Source organism: Schistocerca piceifrons, chromosome 2, assembly GCF_021461385.2.
Source record: "Schistocerca piceifrons isolate TAMUIC-IGC-003096 chromosome 2, iqSchPice1.1, whole genome shotgun sequence".
Taxonomy (NCBI): Eukaryota; Metazoa; Arthropoda; class Insecta; order Orthoptera; family Acrididae; genus Schistocerca; species Schistocerca piceifrons.
The window spans coordinates 966985616-967002353 of NC_060139.1; the positions used below are offsets into that span (position 1 = coordinate 966985616).

At 42.3% G+C, this 16738-nt stretch overlaps 1 protein-coding gene across 1 annotated transcript in view; it reads left to right on the forward strand.

Annotated features, from left to right (window-relative positions):
• Window positions 1-16738, forward strand: part of LOC124776242 (outer mitochondrial transmembrane helix translocase) — a 102566-nt gene continuing 85828 nt past the window's right edge. The window contains exons 1-2 of the mRNA XM_047251107.1: window positions 1-331; window positions 1075-1116. Coding sequence (XP_047107063.1) covers window positions 182-331; window positions 1075-1116 — 192 coding nt within the window. The 5' untranslated portion in view covers window positions 1-181. The remainder of the gene's footprint in view (window positions 332-1074; window positions 1117-16738) is intronic.

Below are 16738 nucleotides of genomic sequence, written 5' to 3' on the forward strand. Positions count from 1 at the left end.
TCTTTGATTTGTGTGCACATCGTTGACAAAGTTTTGGATTTTCCCCGTTCCTTTGATTATTGCTGTTCAAGCTATCAAGGGAAGTGTAAAATTGGGTAGTAGCATACTCCAATGTGTTGGTTGTAATTTTGATTGGGCAATTCTTTAACTTCCGTCGCCGCAAAACTGTCACTTATTTAACATGAGCGAGTCACACGCGATGTTAAGATTTGAAATGATTAGCTTAATAGTCAGACTGACACTATTTGGGGCTGTTACTTACTATAGCGTAAGGTGGATGATCAATCAGATGGATCCAACCAATAATCAGAAGAAGAACGCCAAAAAGCGGGCAAGTACCAAAGCTAGCGTAATTTCTTTTGTAAATATACACGCACGAATTTGGATTGATTGTAATTTCAGAACGAGTTTGTGTGATAAGAGCAGTTTTAATAATTAATGTAGTGTATGTGTGTGTTCGGAAAATAGAGAGGGACAGTATGCATTTTCAGGAGAAAGTAATTTGTTTGGTTGTTACTGTACCACAGCCATTAGCTACTCACATCATGGTAACCAGCATCTGTTTGCTTATAGAATGTAACGAAATTGAAAGATCCTCATGTTTCTGTTGAAGAGACATTAAAATTCGAAAAGCTGCCATATTAAGGTTACTGACAGAAATTTTCTCAGATTTTTCTGCACTTTTTTTTCCCCCCTCAAAAAAAAAAAATACAATTTTGGCTAATTCGCTACTTATTACATATTGATTTAAAGACGAGTGCTGTATAAATTTTTGACACTATTTTATGGTTTATAAAGGTTGACTCTGTGTGGAATGGTTTCAATGGTTGGGAGTAACTACTTCTATTAAACATTGTACGTGGTTTTATATTTCAGTTTATTAAAAGCAGGAACTTCACAATGTTGATTTGATACAAATAATAGTATTGTGTAATTGTGTACAAAAATTTAGCTGAGCATTGATTATGAATTCCTTTTTATCTTCTTGCTGTGAATGGTATGTGATTGCTTCTTTTTGTTACTTCAGTAAATTTACTCCTGACTCATAGTTTGATTTTTTTTTATTTTTTTTAGGCTTTGGAACATCTTCGACGACTTGGAATAACTGGGAATGAGGTGGGTAGAACCTGCAAGTTTGCTGCTATTTCTGGAATAGAATGAAGTGATTGGCAGCTGATCGTGGTAGAGAGAACATTTTCTGTTCAGTTACCTGCAGGTATTGTGCTCTGTTAGCAGCACCCATGCAGTTCCACATTGTATTTATGTCTTCCCAGTTAACGTGAAGTATTGTGGTCACATCACAGTAGTGTCCTCTCACCTTTCTAAGCAATTTTGTGGTTAGGTTCATAGATTCGGTGCAAGGAAAACAAAAAAGGCACATACATTCCTAGAAGAAATCACAGCTGTTAGACTGCAGTAATTGCTGCCTGTAGTGGACTGGTAATTAAAGATGAGGTAGTGAAGTGGGGTGACAATTGTGGACAGAGCAGAAGTTGTGACCAAACTTGTGCTCTGGTTGTTACAGTAGCTGTTCTGTAAACAAGTAGCCGCCACTCACTTGATTCTGATATAGCTGTTGTCACAAACTATTCTGCAGTAATAGTATATCTATAATGTGGTCTCTTTTTAAATGTTTGTTTTGCTTTTTTGTTGTCATAGCTTACAGCAACAGTTTGTTTTTATTGGTATCTGTTGTTTTGGTGGTCTTATTTAGCTCTGTATTTAAGTGCTGCTGAATGTATTAAGTGTGTTGTTCCTATTTGAATTCAGACATTTTTGTACTTGTAAATTGATTTTATCCACACCCTTATTTAAAATTTTGTATTTGTGAGAATCCACAGCCTCCAGATGCTTATTAAATGCAAACATGGTCCGTAGTAGGCTGTAATGTTATATTTAATCATGCAATTAGCTAATTTCAGCTACTTGTCATTGTCAAGAACGTGTAAAACCCACTTTGAAAAGCACTACATTCTATGCATGAATCACATGTATAACACTTTACGTGATTTGTGTGAAGTGTTAAAAGTGTGATGCATGCAGACAATGTAGTGCTTTTCCAAGTTGGTTTTAGAAGTGCTTGACAGTGACAAGCAGTCGAAATTAGTTAATTGCACACTTAAACAAAAATCATGTTACAGCCTACTACAGACCATGTTTACATTTAGTAATTGATGACCCTGCAGTTTCTTGACCTAAAACCATAATCCTGTCAGCTAAACATCGTAAGTCACATGTAATCACATACTGCTCCCAGTTTTATTTGCAATATTTTTTCCCCAGGAGTCACGTATAATGAAACACCCAACAGTACCCTTCTGATCTTTATGAAAGTTGTTGATTGAAATTAATACTGAAGAACGAACTAATTTCAAATTTCTATAGTTTGTGGAATGTAGTAACAGCTTCAACTAGTCTGTAAATTTGTTCCCGAACCCTATTGGAAAGGTGAACAGAGAGAAGAGAGAAAGGGTTCACTGTGGCTAAGGGGATCAGCAGTGTTGTGGAGGTTATTGGCCTCCATCACACTTTAAAATTACTATACTGCTGCTTATATCTCATACAAAGTACTTACCTTTAACTGTGAATAGTGTTTGTTTGAAAGAGTTGTAGATAATGCCGTGATGACCAGGAACTGCGTGATTAGTTATTTTAACCCAAACACAGTGCAGCAATATGACGCATCAATTATGCTGCTGCACACAGTATTGTTTTGTCATTATTGTCTGTGGTAAATTTGGAATGACAATGGTCAACTCCTTCAGTTTCAATCCTAAACTGGGTAATAGTGCTTAAGAAAGTTTCTGAATACCAGAGAAGCTAATATTGTTTAATTCAAATAAGTTGGCCTTTAATAACGACCCCAAAGTATTTGACAGTTGAGTAAGGGAGAGACAGTGATGTCTGTTTTTCTGCTGCTCTGCATCTCAAGAGTCTTGGGTCCTTCAACTATCTCCTTCCATTTATTCTGGTCCCTTGCTAGAATTTTCCAATTCCTTTAACCCATCTTCTAAAGGTGTTCTATGACTCTGTCCTCCAGTCTAGTTTTTGGGTGATCATGTTCTCTCTGTCCACCTGGATTCACTGGAAAAATCTTGTTTGATATTTCCATATCAGTCATGTGTCCAGCCCATTTCAGTCTAGATGACTTCACATTTCTTCTAACGGGCTGATCTTCGTAGATGGCATACAACTTGTGGTTGTATCTTGTCCTCCAACTTTCCCTTTTGCAAATTGGGCTGATGACTCTCCTGAGTATCCCCTCTTGAATGCATCAAGTTATTCAACATCCTTTGCTTGTCAGAGCCTAGGTTTTAGAGGTGTCTGTAACCACTGTGCTGATTAGAGTTTTATAGGTGGTTAGTTTTGTGATTCTAGTCAGGAGAGAGAAGCTTCGTTAAGGTGAAATAAGCTTTATTGGCTGCAATTAGTCCCTGCTTTATTTTATAGGAGATATGACTGGTTACTGTCAAACCCACGTACTCGGAATGACTTTCAAATGGATAACTAACCATTGTCTTTTTTGCATCCGTGTTCTTCCTGTGTGCTTTCCCAGCAGCTATATATTTTCTGCTTGTTTAAATATTTAGTCCTACATTCCTGCTGGCTTGTTAGGGTGAATGTCCCTTTGATTGCCTTCAGAGTTCTTGCTATTACGTCACTGTCGGCTGCATAGGCCAGTATCGGCACAGATGTAAGAAAAATCTTCTCCTATTAAAGATATTTTCTTTTCTTGTCTTTTCCAAGATGGCATTGAATAGTGGGCATGCCAGTGCATCATCTTGCTTTTAATTTCCATGGTACTGACAACATTCATTAATTTTAATGCTACATTGCATTTGTCTTTGTCATTCTTACTATCCTTAGCAGTTTTTTGTACTGCCCAATCGGGTCGACAGAAGCGTCCGATCCCACGCGTCGTCTTTGACCCGTGACGTAAGGGTGTTGTCGTGTGTGACGTCATGACGGCACAGAGTTTGGTTTGAGTGTGGCTGTCTCCAGTTCTGTTTTATCTTATTTTATTTACTTTTCTGATCTGTTCGTTCTATCTCGTGAGATTTTTTAAATTTAAAAACACTTATTACTTATTTTAATTATCTGTTTCCTCGAATTTCTGTTTTAGTTGATTATATTTATCGTTCTGTTCTGTTCGTTCTATCCTGTGAGTTTTTTTTTAAAAGACAAACACTAATCAGCTACTGAAGCATCTTCATCTTCTATGGGTTGCAGGGGTTACGACCCCTGGGGAGGTGGGTGGGTATTCATGCATGGCTGTCTTCACTTACATATTGTAGCTATGCAAGGCGTCTAAATTTGTTTATATTTAGTTTGCCCCCCACCCAAAACACCCCATTTCCTACGCTTGTCCCGTTAGTGTCATTAGGCTTCTTGTGGAAAGTGTGTGTGTGTGTGTGTGTGTGTGTGTGTGTGTGTGTGTGTGTGTGTGTGTGTGTTGTTTCCGCCATATTTGTGACGTCATGGGTCAAAGCAGACGGGTGGGATCGGACGCTTCCGTATTTCCGCCCAATCCACTTAAAGCTTGACAGCTGCCCTCGGTCTTTGCTGTTATATGCTGCTTTAAAATCAATAAAAAGATATGTTGTGATCCCATATTCCTTTTTTCTAGACTTTGCTTTGAAGTAAATATCTGGTTGATGGCAGACTCGACAGGGTTACATCCACATTCGTAAGACTATTCCCCTCTGTACTGTTGGAAGAGGTCAGTTGTGGAATATGTTAGAGAGGATTTTATCTCCCAGATTAAACAGTGTGATCAGTCTGTAATTACTGCATTCCATTGGGTCGTCTTTTGTATATATAGTGCATCTAATTCCCTCTTTCCATGTTTGAGGCATTTCTTCTTCTTCCCATGTTGGATTAACCAGTTTCGTGCTACTCCTTTCCAGTTCAGAGCCAGCCTGCTAGAAATTTCTGCTGAAATGCTACCTGTTGCTGCTGCTATGTTGTTCTTTAATTTCCTAATTGCAGTCTTCTAAGTTAGGTGTGTCCACACTGTTATCTGGGTTCTCTTCCTCCTGCACTTATCAGTGCACACAGTATGAATAGGGTGGAAACAGATGGGAGTTTGCTCTGGATACATTCATATGCTATCTGTTAGCATGCAGTGTTGGGTTGGAAAGTTTGCACACTCCTATGTGCACTTTTGCAACTAGTTTGACAGTCACAAAGTACTATACGGAGAAACAGTGAAATCAAATAGTTGTTAAATTACCAGCTGTAAGTGTTGTCTCCACCTGGCACTTGAAATAGCAGAGCATGCTGACTGCGAAGAGAAGTGACAGCTCATTCTGATGGGTTAAGTAGCTATCAATCAGTTTATTCCCGTTATCTGATCTCCAGGTGTATATATCATTCCTAAGCTGTCATCCAACATTAACATAGTGTCGACAATTGGTTGCTGATGCATTCAGGAAACTGGCAGATGTCCTGTAGAAACAGCAAAATACGCAAAGAGCGCAAAATACAGTACAGTTCATCAGCACAGAGCCACAGTCATAGTCATAGTCAAATCTTCATATCTACCAGTGCCACTTCAGTGCCTTTTTACCTCTTCCAGCTCAATGGAAAACATCTTTATAATCATAAAGACAAATAATTGGTACAGACAGTTCATGTGGCCAGGTTGCAGTGTTGCTGAATGTGGCTTTTGGTACACCATGCCCAGGTGCTACTACTCGCATACTCTAGTGACAAACTGTGACACCATTCAGATTGTAATTGTATGCCTAAATTTACGGTTATTGTTATGTATTACTAGAAAAATTGAAGAGTGTTACAGTGCCTGAGGTGTCAGATCAGAGAGGTGTTCTGAACACAATTTTGACACAAAGCAGCTCAATAGGCTGTGGAGTGGAAGGGGTAGGCTAGCAATAGAACAGTGCATCACCATTGACTAGACACTCATTTATTGAACACACAAGTCAGGTAGTACCCAAAAGGAACAATCAGTACAAATTACAAAATAATATTCTTTTCCTTTAAGTCACTCAAACATTTAAACAGGCAAATAGCAATCATTTAACTGAAAGCCTTTTAAGAAAGCAAGACCAGGAAATTTGAGTGATGAGTTAAAATCATATTTAAATAGGCTCTGACCGAGCACATATTTTAAAACGAAATACTTCCTTTAAGGAACCATAAATTAATTACATAATCCTCAACAACCATATTACACCCAAGACATTTAAGATTAAGCAGTAATATATAACATCAGAGAGCTGCAGTCCCAAGTTTTAAGCAGCACGTTTCAGATGGACTGCACTGCAACATTAGATTAGATTAGATTAATACTAGTTCCATGGATCATGAGTACGATATTTCGTAATGATGTGGAACGAGTCGAATTTTCCAATACATGACATAATTAGGTTAATTTAACAACATACTTAATATAACAACTTTATTATTTTGTATTTTTTGTTTTTCTTTATTTTTTATTTTTATTTTTTTTAATATTTTTGTTTTGGTTTTTTCTTTTTTTCTTAATTTATATCTAAAAATTCCTCTATGGAGTAGAAGGAGTTGTCATTCAGAAATTCCTTTAATTTCTTCTTAAATACTTGTTGGTTATCTGTCAGACTTTTGATACTATTTGGTAAGTGACCAAAGACTTTAGTGCCAGTATAATTCACCCCTTTCTGTGCCAAAGTTAGATTTAATCTTGAATAGTGAAGATCGTCCTTTCTCCTAGTATTGTAGTTATGCACACTGCTATTACTTTTGAATTGGGTTTGGTTGTTAATAACAAATTTCATAAGAGAGTATATATACTGAGAAGCTACTGTGAATATCCCTAGATCCTTAAATAAATGTCTGCAGGATGATCTTGGGTGGACTCCAGCTATTATTCTGATTACACGCTTTTGTGCAATAAATACTTTATTCCTCAGTGATGAATTACCCCAAAATATGATGCCATATGAAAGCAATGAGTGAAAATAGGCGTAGTAAGCTAATTTACTAAGATGTTTATCACCAAAATTTGCAATGACCCTTATTTCATAAGTAGCTGAACTCAAACGTTTCAGCAGATCATCAATGTGTTTCTTCCAATTTAATCTCTCATCAATGGACATACCTAAAAATTTGGAATATTCTACCTTAGCTATATGCTTCTGATTAAGGTCTATATTTATTAATGGCGTCATACCATTCACTGTACGGAACTGTATGTACTGTGTCTTATCAAAATTCAGTGAGAGTCCGTTTACAAGGAACCACTTAGTAATTTTCTGAAAGACAGTATTGACAAATTCATCAGTTAATTCTTGTTTCTCAGGTGTGATTACTATACTTGTATCATCAGCAAAGAGAACTAACTTTGCCTCTTCAAGAATATAGAATGGCAAGTCATTAATATATAATAACAAAGGACCCGAGACTGACCCTTGTGGAACCCCATTCTTGATAGTTCCCCAGTTTGAGGAATGTGCTGATCTTTGCATGTTAAGAGAACTACTTATTTCAACTTTCTGCACTCTTCCAGTTAGGTACGAATTAGACCATTTGTGCACTGTCCCACTCATGCCACAATACTTGAGCTTGTCTAGCAGAATTTCATGATTTACATAATCAAAAGCCTTTGAGAGATCACAAAAAATCCCAATGGGTGGTGTTCGGTTATTCAGATCATTCAAAATTTGACTGGTGAAAGCATATATGGCAGTACAGTACAAGTCCCTCAGAGGATCTCCCCACACAGGAAGTTATTGCCGCAATCGACAAAATATCATCATTCCATGTGCAGACCTAAAACAAACTAAAAGCTGTCCTAAGTTTGGTACAGTTAATTCCCTTTCAACATACCATACATCACAAGTCTAGCCCTAGGACGGCACTGACACCCCGCAATTTAGCACGCGAAAAACTACAGTGATGCACTCATCACGTATCCTTACAAAATCCAAGAACAGAGAGCCAGCTCCCCAATAGCGGAACATTTAACCACACACAGTGTGCGGGTTTGCGGGATGCTGATCTCGCCCTTAACCTCAACACCAGTTCAAATACTAGTCAACCTACAATCTTGAGCCACAATACACATTCCTTCAGTTACTGCATAGAAAGCCAGTGTGGTAGGCAAACAGACCAGCATATGATAAAAGCTTAAGCTATTTCCTTACTAGACAATCCTTATAAATAGTAGCTGTAATTTATTTTTTAAACGTGAGCACACCCACAGTGAAAAGACAATGAATGCCCATCATAAGAACAGTAGCACATAAACAAGTAGCAATGGTAACTTATGCTTAGATTGGCTACAAATCAGAGCGTGATTTAACACACCAGAGAAGTCTTTACAACATAACCATCAATACAATAGCAAATTACTCAACGTCTACTCCCTCACGATTTCAGTTCGCAAAGCCATAGGTCTAGACAAAATGTGGAGAACGTATCACTTAGAACAACATAATGGTGCTCTCTCAGTTACCCCAAACAACTGACTCTCTTAGTTGCACAGCAAAGAACCAGACCTAATTAAACCACCACAGTTTTTGCCTCTAAATTGTCACAGTACAAGTGAGACTCAATCACAAATGTAATTTTACATCACCAGTTCCCATATAATCAATACAAGTGCCTGATTTTCACCCGTTTATAACGTCAGGCAGCAACATCGTATGGAAAAGAGTGTAGACACAAACTCTTACCAATTCTCTTCTCTGAAAGCAGCCACCGCAACTCTCGGGAACCACTGGGACATCAAATGCAAAAATCGTTACTCCTTCACACAAATTACAGGACGCCCGCTGCTTGCTACGGCGTCTTCCGTTCAGAGCCAACTTGTATATCTCCATGCGATAGGTCAGATCCCACACTCGCTGCGTCAACCCGACAACCGTCTTCCACCACGTCCCGGAGCACACCCCCCACTGGACCTCGCCTCGTTACTCCTCGCGTAGGCCCCAGAGGGAACTGCTTACCGCCCTGACCGTGGCAGGAAAGATAAACCACCAGAGTGGCACTATCGATATGAGCCGCCACGGCTCAGTATCTATAGTTGGCCATTTGTAAGAAGATCCCTGATAGTTGCTGTGGACTGAGCATGACAGCTTTCCATGTGTGCTGCAACCAGTCAAGTAATGTGATTTTGGAACTGTGTATGGGAGTTCACCCTAGTGTTTCAGGAGTTCTATTTAGGTGGCTTTTCTGGATGTCAGTATTTCGGTGTGTGCCAATACTATTTACAAGGACTCCCCTTAATAGGTCAGGGGTGCACTACACAAAGAAAGCAGCCACTCAGGTAGCAGAGTACTTGTGGAATGCACATGAGGGTTTTCTAGGCTATGCATTAGTTTGGGATGCTCTGATGAGCACTTTCCAGTCGATAAACATCAAGGGTAGTCAGTGTTCAAATTAAGACACATCAACTGTCAAAATTTGTCAGTAAAGTGTTGGGAATATTTGTAATAAAGTTTCCGAATTTACTGCCCTCCAGGAAAGTTTGTGCATTGAAATTATTCTTGGGACTGAGAGCTGGCTGAAACCCGAAGTATAATGTTCAGTTATTCAGCAAGCCATAGAACATTACATTGGAAGGACGGATTAGAGGACAAAGGAGGGGAGTGTTCATTGCAGTTGACAAAAATATTGAAGTTGAATGTGACAAAGTTCTTTTACCAGCCACCCGATTCCCCTGTGACAATTTTAGTCATTCGTCTAATCAGTAGTGTGTAAATACTTCGATCATTCAGTAGTAATCGGAGGTGGCTTTAACCTACCGAGTATTGACTGGTATGCCTATGGATTCATTGTGGGGGTACAGTCAGTGATGTGAAATATACTGTTGAGCACTTTTTCTCTCAACTGTTGTGAGCAACTAGCTTGGCAGCCCACATGCAGTGTAGGTACAGATAAGCTGGACCTTATCAACAATGTCCGTATATAAATGGGGATTAGTGATCATGTTACTATAGCAACAACAATTATGAAAGCTTATAAATCAGTCAAGAAGGCTGGGAGAGTGTTTCTGCTAGATAGAGCAGATACACAGTTGTTAGCATCTCACCGAGACAGTGAACTGACATCACTTGGTTCCAGTAACATGGATCTACAGGAATTATGTGCAAAGTTTAAATTGTGATCTAGAGAATTATGTGCCTAGTAAGTGGATTAAGGATGGGAAAGACCCACTAAGGTTTAATAACGAGACTTGGAAAATGCTAAGGAAGCAGAGGCTGTTGCATTCTTGGTACAAAAGTGAATGTGCAAATAACACGCAAAAGTCTGTGAAAAGATCTATGCACAAAGCACACAACTACTACCATTGTTGCCCCTTAACAAAAGATCTATCAGAGAGCTCAAGAAAAATCTGGTTATATGTAAAAGTGGGCCCAAGGCTTCCATTAAGTATTATTTTGACTAGTCTGTTATGGCAGTTAAGCTAGCAAAACAAAAGCTGAAGTTTTAAATTTCACATTCAAGAAAACATTCACACAGGGCGATTGCACAAATACCCCATCATCAGATAGACTCCCATATGGACAACATAGTAATAAGCATCTCTTGCTTAGAGTAACAACTGAAAGATTTGAAAGCAAATAACCAGGTCCAGAAGAAATCCCAGTTCGGTTTTACAAAGTGTACTCTACTGCATTGACCCCTAACCTAGCTTATATTTATCATGAATCTCTTGCCCAGCACAAAGTCCCAAGTGACTGGAAAAGGTGCAAGTGACTCCAGTATATAAGAAGGGTTAAAGAGTAGACCTGCAAAATTAGACCAACATCCCTAACTTTGGTTTACTGTAGAATACTTGAAAATATTCTCATTTCAAATATAATAAACGTTCTTGAGACTGCGAAGGTTATGTCCATGAATCAGTGTGGCTTTAGAAGTCATCACAAGTGTGAAACTCAGGTTGCCCTTTCTTCATTTGATATAACACGAACCGTGGGTGAAGGGGACATTTGTCGTTCATATACCTAGATTTACAGAAAGCATCTGCAAATGTTTAGTTACTACTACAAATACACATCTGGAACATGTTTTATTAGATTCATCAGACCAATAACAACAAAATAAATGGAAATTGTGCTTTTTTAAACCTTGTGCAGTTTTATGATGGCTTCATATTAGCGAAGTTAATAAATTTCAGGCAAAATCTTTTATTAGCCATAACTCCGTAACTGAACATTTGTGGACCTATGTTTATATGAACATTTTTCTTCAGATTTACTAGTAGAATAACATATTAACATATTTGCATATCTACATGAGTCACTCTGTATATAAATAAATGATATGGTGGGCAGCAATCTGCGAATGTGTTGCTAAAGGTGCTGTGGTGTAAAGTAAGGTGTAAAGAGTTGTTACTGTAGGAAGATAAAAGATGGTGTGATGAATGGCTCTAAACGCAGGAAAAATGTAAGCTATGCTGATGAGTAGGAAGAACAAACTTGTAATGTATGAATACAGTATTACCAGTGTCCTGCTTGTCAGTCAAGTTGCTTAAATTTCTGTGCATAATGTTGCAAAGCAGTGTGAAATGGAATGAGCATGTGAGAACTGTGGTAGGGAAGGTGAATGGTAAACTTAAGTTTATTGGGAGAATTTTCGGAAAGAGTGGTTCACGTGTAAAGGAGACAACACGTGGCATATATTAAGCATATTACTGTAGAAAACAATACCTTAAATGTAAACACTTATTTGACTGTTGGAAAGTGGTTTATTTACTGGCAGTGCAACAGATCTTTCCATTGCGTTAAGAAAAATTGGCTTAAATTGGAAGACTTTCTCGGGTAGAAAAGTAATGGTGGATCGTGGGGAAATTGTGACAGATGTCATTCCTCTCTGGAAGTGCTACCAGTGAATAGGGAGCATTGATCACGCAAGCAGTGCACATTACCAACATGTTCCAAAAACCTGCACACACAAATGAGATTTTTGGGATCTTATCAAATTATATTGATGACAGATAAGGGATAAAGTATTTTGGATAGCCTGTGGCCTAGCAGCATTTGGATGTATTTCAGAAGAAAGGGCATACTGTAGCTGCCTACAGTACAGGGTCAACATTTAAACATTACACAGTTCCTCCAGCCTAGGAAAATTGAGCAAAGTGATTGGTTCTTCTACATTAAGTGTGGTCTAGGGTAGTCCTTAGACTGCATTCACACTGGCGGCTGGTCCAGCATGACCTGTACTGCCCAGCCTGTGCCTAGCTGCCTCAAGCCACCATCCAGGGTGTTCACACTGCACACCAGGCTGGGCTGGTGAAAAAGGGGAAATCCATTCTCCAATTTTCACATCATAAAAACTCGTGGCAGTATATGTGGCTATACAACATGGTCATTGTGTGAATTTCTTTTCCATAAAAGCTTTAATTTTCATTTGAAAAAGGAAAACGCCTTTTTTCTTTTCCGCGTGGCTCTTTTCTTTTCCGCGTGGCTCTTTTCTTTTCCGCGTGGCTCTTTTCTTTTCCGCGTGGCTCTTTTCTTTTCCGCGTGGCTCTTTTCTTTTCCGCGTGGCTCTTTTCTTTTCCCCCCCAGGAGGTCCACAACTCTTTTGTGGATACGTGCGTGGCGAGCATGGGGCCCCGAGCCATTGCAGCCTTCTTTCTCTCCCGGGCTGCATTTCCTTTCCCTTCCCCTCCTTTCCCCTCCATGCCCCTTTCCCCTCGCCCTCTCCTCTCCCTCTATTGGTGTCCTTGCTTATGTTGGCCCCCACTATCCTCATGGTTCTGTTGGTTTTACACTCCGGCTTTGTTGCGTTATAATCTCCTCCTTTTGGCATTCCTTGGTCCCCCTCTGGGGTTTGACCTCCATTCCAAAATTTCTCTTCCGTAGTGTGAGCCATTTGGGGAAGAGCACCTTACCTAGTGTCTCCGACGTGCGCCCTCCTAGTACATTCCGCCTTTTCTTTTACGTCGTTGTCTGATGCTAGGGTGCATAGCCAGCATGGTAGCCAGCCCGTGTGGTGGGGTCGCTATGTACCCTTTTGGTTGAGCCCCCTGAACACACAGGGATCACACTTCTGATACCTGAGCTGTGACCTCCTCATGCATGCCTTGGAGTGGTTGCTTGTCATCCTGGAGCATCGGAACTCCCGGCAATGGCCGCCGTGCCAGACGGCCCTTGCTGTGGCTGGGTGGCGCCTGTGAGGAGAGCCCCTAATCGGAGTGGGTGGTATCAGGGCGGACGCTATGCAGATGAAACGCATACGGGTCCAAAACTCTGGCCGCTCTTCTGCGGCCGTCTCTCTGCGTGGTACTGATTCCTCAAGTGCTGCTTCTCTTGCCCCTTCGGCCTTCCCTTCCATGGCTACCCCCTGGGAGGGGGGTCAGGCCTGTCGTCTAGGGGCAAAACCTTTCCCCCGTTATCTAGTTTGCACCAGGACTGATGGAGATACTTTCACCAGTGTCAAACCTTTATTCTTTGTGGAACACATTGAAGACAAGTTCGGCGAAGTGGACTCCCTGAGCAAGATGCGGTCGGGTTCGTTGCTGATAAAAACTGCTTCGGCTGCCCAATCTGCGGCCCTTCGTGCCTGTACCCATCTTGGCACAATTCCCGTGTCCATTACCCCTCACCAGTCTCTAAATATGGTACAAGGTGTGATTTTTCACAGGGACCTCATCCTTCAGACTGATGAGGAACTTCGGGACAATCTCGGACGGCGGGGTGTTCACTTTGTTCGGTGTGTTCAGAAGGGTCCTAAAGATAATCGTATTGATACTGGTGCCTTTATCCTGGCCTTTGAAGGGGATACCCTTCCTGAGAAAGTTAAGATTATGGTCTATCGCTGTGATGTGAAGCCGTACATCCCACCTCCTATGCGGTGTTTTAAGTGCTTGCGTTTTGGCCACATGTCTTCTCGCTGTTCCCAGGACCCTCTCTGTGGTGACTGTGGACGTCCACTCCATGAGGGGAGTCCCTGTGTTCCCCCTCCTGTATGTGTAAATTGTCATGGTAGTCATTCTCCACGTTCAGCAGATTGCCCAGTCTATAAGAAAGAAAAAAAGATACAAGAGTCCCTTGATCGTTTAAGCTACAGAGGCCCGTAAGAAATATGCACGATTGCACCCTGTGTCCATGACATCTAGTTACGCCTTGGTTACATCTTCATCCCTTCCTCCCCCTTCCGTACCCCCATCCCGGACCCCTCTCCTTCCCCCCTCCCCTGCGGCTCCCACACCTTCTCCTCTGGGCGCTGCTCCCCCTCCCCAGCCGGAGAAGTGTCCCACTCCTTCTGCGTCTGCCGGTCAAGGGCGCCTCTCCCGGGATGCCCCTTCTCGGCACCTTCCAGGTCAAAGGTCTGCTGCAGCGCAGCGACCGCGAGAGCCGCGGTCTCTCGGCCCCCAGGTCGCCCGGTCTCTTTCTGTTCCTGATCTTGCTGCAGCTGGCTCCTTTATGCCACACAGCCCTCCTCGATCTCAGCCTGAAAAGAAGAAGAAACATAAGTACCGGGACAAAGAGCCTCTGGTGTCACCGGAGGTCTCTTCCCCGACTTCACAACCGGATTCTGACCTGTCGTTTATGGATGTCGCCCCCTCCTTGTCGGTGACGGGTGGGGACCCGGCGGTTTGACTGGATTTAGCGTGTTCAGCCCTCATTTAAACCATCGTTCTGTGGTTCTCCAATGGAATTGTAATGGCTACTATCGTCACCTTACGGAATTGAAATCCCTTCTTTCGTCCTACTCAGCAGCTTGTGTGGTTCTCCAGGAATCTCATTTTACTGATGCTCACTCACCGACCCTCCGTGGGTTACGTGTTTTCTGTCGAAATCGGGTTGGACCCTTGCGGGCTTCTGGTGGCGTTTGTATGTTGGTCCGTACAGACATTGCTAGCACGTGGATTCCTCTCCAAACTACATTGGAAGCGGTTGCTGTTAGGGTCCACTTAGACTCTGCAGTCACAGTTTGCAATCTTTATCTCCCTCCTGACAGGACTCTTATACCTGCCGCCTTAACCACCCTTCTTCAGCAACTTCCTCCTCCCTTCCTCCTCCTTGGGGATTTTAATGCTCATCATCCTTTGTGAGGCAGTGCCTTTCCATCTAGACGAGGTCTTCTTATAGACCAATTTATTGCAGACCACGACCTGTGCCTTCTTAATGATGGCTCCCCTACTCATTTCAGTGCTGGTCATGGTACCTTTTCTGCCATTGATCTTTCTCTTTCTTCTCCCTCTCTCCTCCCTTCATTACACTGGTCGCCACACGACGACCTTTGTGATAGTGACCATTTCCCGTTGATTATCACGCTCCCTTCCCGCTCCCCGATGGACAGGTTACCTCGTTGGTCTTTCCACCACGCCGATTGGCCTCTATACACTGCACAAGTCGCGTTATCTCCCTCTTTGTCGGGTTGTATTGATGACGTTCTACGTGACGTGTCTGACGCGATTGTTCGCGCTGCTAACCTTGCTGTCCCGTGCTTATCTGGACAATTTAGTCGTCAGCAAGTCCCGTGGTGGATTACGGCCATTGCCATTGCCATCCGTGATCGCCGTCGAGCTTTGCAACACTTTAAGAGGCACCCATCCGTAGCCAGCCTTTCTACCTTTAAGCACCTTCGCGCTAAAGCCCGTTATTTAATCAAACAGAGCAAGCGGATATGTTGGGAACGATTCGTTTCTTCCCTTGGTTCCACTGTCCCTCTGTCACGGGTATGGGCTACACTTCGCTCTCTCGAAGGTTGCCATCGGCAGTCCACCCTCCCAGGCCTTCACCTCTCAGATGGCATTTGTACGGACCCATTAGTTCTCGCAGAACATCTTGTGACCCATTTTGCAGTGGCATCAGCGTCGGCCTCCTATCCAGCTGCTTTCCTTCATCAAAAACAGCAGGCTGAAGCTGTCACCTTATGTTTCACCACTTGTGAGTCAGAATCTTACAACGAACCTTTCACTGAATGGGAATTTCTTTCTGCTCTATCTTCTTCTCATGATACGGCCTCTGGCCCAGATTCCATTCATAACCAGCTGCTTCAACATCTCAGTGCTCCACAACGGCACCATCTTCTTCGGGTGTTTAACCGTATCTGGCTCCAGGGTGACTTCCCTCCTCAGTGGAGGGATAGCATTGTGGTTCCTGTCCTTAAGCCTGGTAAGAACCCCCTATCTGTTGACAGCTATCGGCCAATTAGTTTGACCAATGTTGTTTGTAAGTTACTTGAACGGCTGGTAGCCAGTCGGCTCACTTGGGTCCTCGAATCTCGGGATCTATTGTCCCCTTACCAGTGTGGCTTTCGAGAGGGACGATCTCCAATCGATCATTTACTTCGCTTGGAATCCGCAGTTCGGCAGGCTTTTTCCCAGCGCCGCCATTTGGTTGCAGTGTTTTTTGACCTTCGCAAGGCCTATGACACGGCCTGGCGCCATCACATCTTACTAACCCTTCATCAGTGGGGTCTTCGGGGGCCCACTCCCGATTTTTATCTGCCAGTTCCTGATCCATCGGTCATTCAGAGTTCGAGTTGGTACTGCTTTTAGTTCTCCACGGACCCAGGAGACGGGCATCCCACAGGGTTCTGTCTTGTGTCCTTCTTTTCCTCATTGCTATCGATGGACTTGTGGCCTCTGTCGGTCCCTTGGTCGCCCCTGCCCTGTATGTGGATGATTTCTGCATTTGGGTTAGTTCCTCCTCGATGCCATCTGCAGAACGGCAGCTCCAGGTGGCTATACGGCGTGCCTCTGCATGGACCCTCTCACACGGGTTTCAATTCTCTCCTTTAAAATCGCGGGTGGTCCACTTCTGTCGCCGTACTACGG